Raw genomic sequence first — 5,710 nt, 5'->3', positions numbered from 1 at the left:
ATAAAAATTATGATCAAAATTAAATTTTCGAAATCAATCTAAAAACACTTTCATCTTATTCCTTGTCGGTTCCTGATTCCAAAAACATATAGATATGATATGTTTGGATTGAAAACACGCTCAGAAAGTTAAAACGAAGAGAGGTACAGAAAAGCGTGCTATCCTTCTCAGCGCAACTACTACCCCGCTCTTCTTGTCAATTTCACTGCCTTTGCCATGAGCGGTGGACTGACGATGCTACGAGTATACGGTCTTGCTGCGTTGCATTGCGTTCAGTTTCATTCTGTGAGTTCGACAGCTACTTGACTAAATGTTGTATTTTCGCCTTACGCGACTTGTTTATTCTTAACCTTTCTTGTTTTTTAATCTCAAAATCCATTTTGTGTTCACTCTTTTCAGCAGTCACACCATTCGCTCAGAGCCTAGCCAGCAGAGTCTGATGCCGTTCCTTTCAACCCCCACCGGAGCGGCGGGCGCAGCAGGGGCCAGCGCCGAGGCCTGTCTGCACCGAGAACTACGTCAGGTGGTTCGCCAGGCGCAGAACGGAGGGAGGTGCAAGCGTTCGCCACAGACAGAAGACGCCACGCGAAAACAGGTGGGTCACGTTTTACCACACACAGACACAACAAGTCGCGTAAGGCAAAATTAATACATTTAGTCAATCTGCCAAACTCACAGAATGAAAATGAACGCACTGCAATGTTTCACCAAGACAATACCTTTGCCGATACCCCGCGGCAGAGAAATCACTAACACGGTCACGTGAAAAGCGTACCGGCCCGTTGATCGCTTGAAGTGACAAGCCAGTTTAGTGCACTAGTGCTTGCGCCTAACAGCAAAAGAATTTAAAAAAATATTCTTTCAAACTTTGTGAGCTTGTTTTTAATCCAAACATTGCATATCTATATTATTTTGGATTCAGGAGAGGATAAAGAATAAGATGAAATCATTTTTGAATCGATTACTAGCTATTTAATTTTAATTAGAATTTGGAAAATTTCAATAACCAAACTCGGTAATTATATTTTAAGCTTCCAAGCTGAAATGCAATCCCATAGTCGGGGCTTCGTCAAAGATTGCTTGACCAACATTTCAATCAATTTCATCGAAGCATGGCATGATGTGGCCTCGTTCTCTCTACCACGATGTTGGTGGTTTTCGATGTGCTGAAGCGGCTGGTATGCTGTACACGGATATGTCCTTCACTGTTTATTGACTTACTGTTCCGTTCCAGGTGGTGAAGATGCTAGTGGCAGTTGTGGTCCTGTTCGCCGTGTGCTGGGGACCCATCCTCTTCAACAACGTGATGGTGGCCTTCGACGTGCTGGAGCAGCTTCACCTGGGCTGGCTGAAGCCCATGAGGCAGGTGTTCTGGCTAATGGCCTACATCAACAGCACCCTCAACCCCATCGTGTACGGCTTCATGTCCAAGAACTTCCGCGAGTCGTTCCGCAACACGGTGTGGCGCTGCGTGCTGAGGAAGCCGCCTCTCAAGGACGTGAATGGAGCCCACATCTACTGGAGGTGCTCCTTTCAGGTGAGCTATGTTTCCTGGAAACTACTTAAAGCTCCATTAAAGAACCGTGAAAAATGTTAGGCTAACATCTACTGGAGGTGTTCCTTTCAGGTGAGCTTGGTTTCCTGGAAACTACTTAGAGCTCCATTAAACAACCGTGACAAATGTTGGGCTAACATCTACTGGAGGTGCTCCTTTCAGGTGAGCTTGCTTTCCTTGAAACTACTTAGAGCTCATTTAAAGAGATACGACATCGAACAAGTCACTTTTTGACCCTACCCTCTACAGCGAAATCTTTGACGTCAAAAGCGAAACAAAATTTAAGAAGACGTCACAAATGACGTCATGTACACGTTCTGTAACTTCTTGTGTATGTTTCCCGATGAAATGGATGAAATGACAAAGAACGTCGAAAATAAGTTTGCCTTGGTGACGTAGTCATGTCCACAGAGGAAAAATACTCGTAAGGTCACCTCCAGGCTGTGCATATATCGGCATTGTATCTCATTAAAACACTGTGAAAAGGGTAGGACCAGGTTAGGGATAACATCTACCGGAGGTGTTCGTTTCAGGTGAGATTGCTTTCCTGAAAACTACTTTGAGCTCCTTTAAAAAAAACCACAGTAAGACCCGGTTGGGGCCAACTAGAGGTGTTCGTTTCAGGTGAGATTGCTTTCCTGAAAACTACTTTGAGCTCCTTTAAAAAAAACCACAGTAAGACCCGGTTGGGGCCAACTAGAGGTGTTCCTTTCACGTGAGATTACTTTCCTGGAAACTAGTTAGAGCTCTTTAAGGCGATGCGTGGCACTAAAATTAAACTTGGAGAATACACGGAATAACCTAGTTTTCTGGGTAGTTATTGAAGTAACTTATAAAAATGAATGGAAAAATTGTGAAAATGAATGGCCACAGATTGCCGTTGCTATGGAAACAACCGCCATATAGGATTTCTAGGAAACGGTTTTACAGCGACATCATAAATAAGAAATGCATGATATTTGACACAAAGATACACAAGACTTTTATCTACAATCATATAGAACGATTTTTTGACAAAAGACTACAGTTGAATTTATAATAATTTTTTTAATAAGGATTAATGAATTGTTAACCGCATATTCATACGAATAAAGGTTTAGGAACATAGAATCAAAGAAAAGAACAAGTTACAGAACGAAAAAGATTGGACCTGATGTCGGAAAAAAAACCATCCCAAAACAAGCAAACAAACCGCGACGACACTTATCTTAATTCCTGTCCAAAAGTGTTTTTTCCACGTGTATTTTAACAGGAGGGTTGAAGCCCCACACACATATGAGAAAGCCGAGGCTAATAATGGCGGCCACCATGTGCTATGTCCCAAACCCTACTACAAGTCGAGAATAATACATTAAAATACACATATTAATTCGCACGCACATTTACAAACTTAAATATTCATTATCACATACACATTCATGCACCTGCCTGCGGGCATATAATGCAATGCATTTCCAAAAATATGATGACATTTGTATTTCCTCCGATAAGAGAAAAATATTTCTTATATCCGGAGTCTCCCGATAAAAAAAAACTCGAATGTAAGAAAGCAAAAATAATTTCTCCTGGACACTCTTATAAACCCTTTGTTCTTGACCTCACTGGGTGAAGGGTCATTCGCATCATTACGCACGAATTTGTGTGCATCACAATAAATATCAGTCTAGTGTTTCCTAGTGAATTATATTTATTGAGAAAATCTCGATAGCAATTTCAAGGAAAAGCTACATCCGCCACGAATAATGTAACAATTGTTACATTATTCGTTTTTGTTACATTATTCGTTGTATCAGCTGTTCCTTTCAGGTGGTATTAACGTTGGTTCTTGAAACCTTTTTAGAGCTCCTTTAACAAAAAAGTGAACAAGTCGGACCAGGTTGGGGCTAACATCTACTGGAGGTGTTCATTTCAGGTGATATTTGTATCCTGGAAACTACTCAGATCTCATTTTAAACACCGTGAAAAAGTAGGACCCGGTTGGGGCTAACATGCAATGGAGGTGTTCCTGTCAGGTGATATTTGTTTTCTGAAAACCACTCAGAGCTCATTTAAAACACTGTGACAAAAAGTAGGACCAGGTTTGGCCCAACATCCACTTGAGGTGTTCCTGTCAGGTGAGATTGGTGTTTTAAAAGCTACTTACTAACTTAGAGTTCCTTAAAACACTGAAAAAAGTAGGACAAGATGAGGGTCAACATATTAGCACTGCACGCACACATGTGTATGCGGGCGGGAATGTGATTGTGTGTGCGTGGTGTGTGTGTGTGGGATCACGTGTGTGTATGTGTGTTGTGTGTGTGTGTGTGTGTGTGTGTGTGTGTGTGTGTGTGTGTGTGTGTATGTATATATGTGTGTGTGTGTGCTTGCGGGCGTGATTGTTTGTGTGTGTGTTTTTGCGGTTCAGCGTGCGTGTGTGTCTGTATAACCTTGAGGTGCTCCTTTCAGGTGAGATTGGTTTCCTGGAAACTACTTAGAGCTTCTTTTTTTTTTTAACGTGGCAATATTAGGACCGGGTTTCGGGCTAACATCTACTCTCGGGGGTGTTTCTTTCAGATGAGATTGCTTTCATGGAATCTACTTTTTTTTCTATTGTATAATGTAATACAGTCTTACATCTTTTAAGTTTCCTAACGTCTCCCGTTTGTTTTCGATTGTTTTCAGCCTGTACCCTCCGCATTGTCAAGCGCCCGCTCCCCGTCTGTGTTCAGTGACAGCGAGGGGCGCCACCTCTCTGTGCCCCGCGTGTCCATTCACCGCCTCAGCACCCACAGCGTGCAGGCCGCGGGCGCCTCCATCCCTGAACGTGCTCAAGCCAGCTCCCTCGTGCTCAGCAAAATCAACGGTTGTGAAACGGACAGCGAAATTGCTGGGTGAATTTTGACTTTAACCAAATATATATATATATACTTTTGTGGTGAACATTATGAATGAACATTTTGACTTTGAAAAAGATTATATATATTTGTGGGGTTGGATGGGGCTGGACGAACATTTTGACTTTCAACAAGATTATATATATATATTTGTGGGCTTGGATGGAGCTGGATGAACATTTTGACTTTTAACAAAATATATATGTGTGGGGTTGGATGGGGCTGGATAAACATTTTGACTTTCAACAACAACAAATAAAGTTAAAAAAAACAAAGGATTACTGTACTCACCGATACAAAGACGACACAAGACGATAACGAATTTTCGCTTCTGGATGCTTCATCAGGAAAAACAAAAAATAATATATTGCGGGGTTGGGTAGGGGGTGGGTGATGTTGTGTTGTGATCAACGAAAAAAAGATGGTTGTGTAAAATGTTGTAACAGTTAAATATAGGGATACTTGAAGTACATTGGTTTGTCTATTGTGAGGTTCTTCCCATGTGTGAACACCTTCGAAAAGAAGACAGCTTAATGTTGTATATTGAATTCTGGTATATCTGTTGTGTAAGGTCATATTTTCGGCTTGTCTCCAAGGCTGTTCTTTCATTACGGGTACCACTGTAATATTATTACACACATCTTAACAGCAGAATATTAGTTTACAGTTCTTACACGTGTGTGCGTTTTACACCGCAAAAAAAAAAAAAAAAAAAAAAAAAAAACCTGTCCATTTACTTTAGACAGCGTCTACAGTAATACATCTCAAGGTTGATCCATGTCGATGAGATTGTAAAAATGATATCTTAAACGGTCCAAAATTATTTAAAACCCTTACCTGTGACGTTTCTGTGAAACCTAGGCAGATGTGTTATACTTAGGAAATTAAGAGAGAGAGAGCCTGTAAGAACCCTTACATATTTTTATCTCGGTGTTTTTCAAAGACCCCCCCCCCTCCTTCTCCCAAACTCCTTCCACTCGTTCGATATTTGTATATTAATTGTATTTGATACAGACTGATGATCGTCAGTTGCAATCATACTACCTATCAGTTCGTCTTGCACAATTATTCCACACACATTCCCTTGTGAAACGGTGAATCAGCATGAATGCTTCTTCTTTTATTATGCCTCTTGTGCTATCCTTGATGAACAGAATGTCATGTATGTCATTTACTCGTATGTTGGATGTTGGTGTTGTTGTAGAAAAAGACAAGAACGATCAACACAAGAGATCTTACTAGATCTTGTAAGTGCGGACAAACAGACAGAGTGAAATATATA

At 41.0% G+C, this 5,710-nt stretch overlaps 1 protein-coding gene across 1 annotated transcript; it reads left to right on the top strand.

Moving 5' to 3' along the window:
- Window positions 1-399: 399 nt before the first annotated feature.
- On the top strand, window positions 400-5,704 carry LOC138954992 (cholecystokinin receptor type A-like; the record flags this gene model as incomplete). The annotated part of the gene is given in 3 exon segments (XM_070326723.1): window positions 400-595; window positions 1,235-1,537; window positions 4,217-5,704. Coding segments are annotated over 3 exon segments (712 nt in total), but the record flags the coding sequence as incomplete, so codon positions are not given.
- Window positions 5,705-5,710: the final 6 nt, after the last annotated feature.

This window comes from Littorina saxatilis, unplaced genomic scaffold (assembly GCF_037325665.1).
Source record: "Littorina saxatilis isolate snail1 unplaced genomic scaffold, US_GU_Lsax_2.0 scaffold_3327, whole genome shotgun sequence".
NCBI lineage: Eukaryota > Metazoa > Mollusca > Gastropoda > Littorinimorpha > Littorinidae > Littorina > Littorina saxatilis.
The sequence above is the reverse complement of the archived record's forward strand: the minus strand, read 5'-3'. Positions and strand labels throughout refer to the sequence as shown.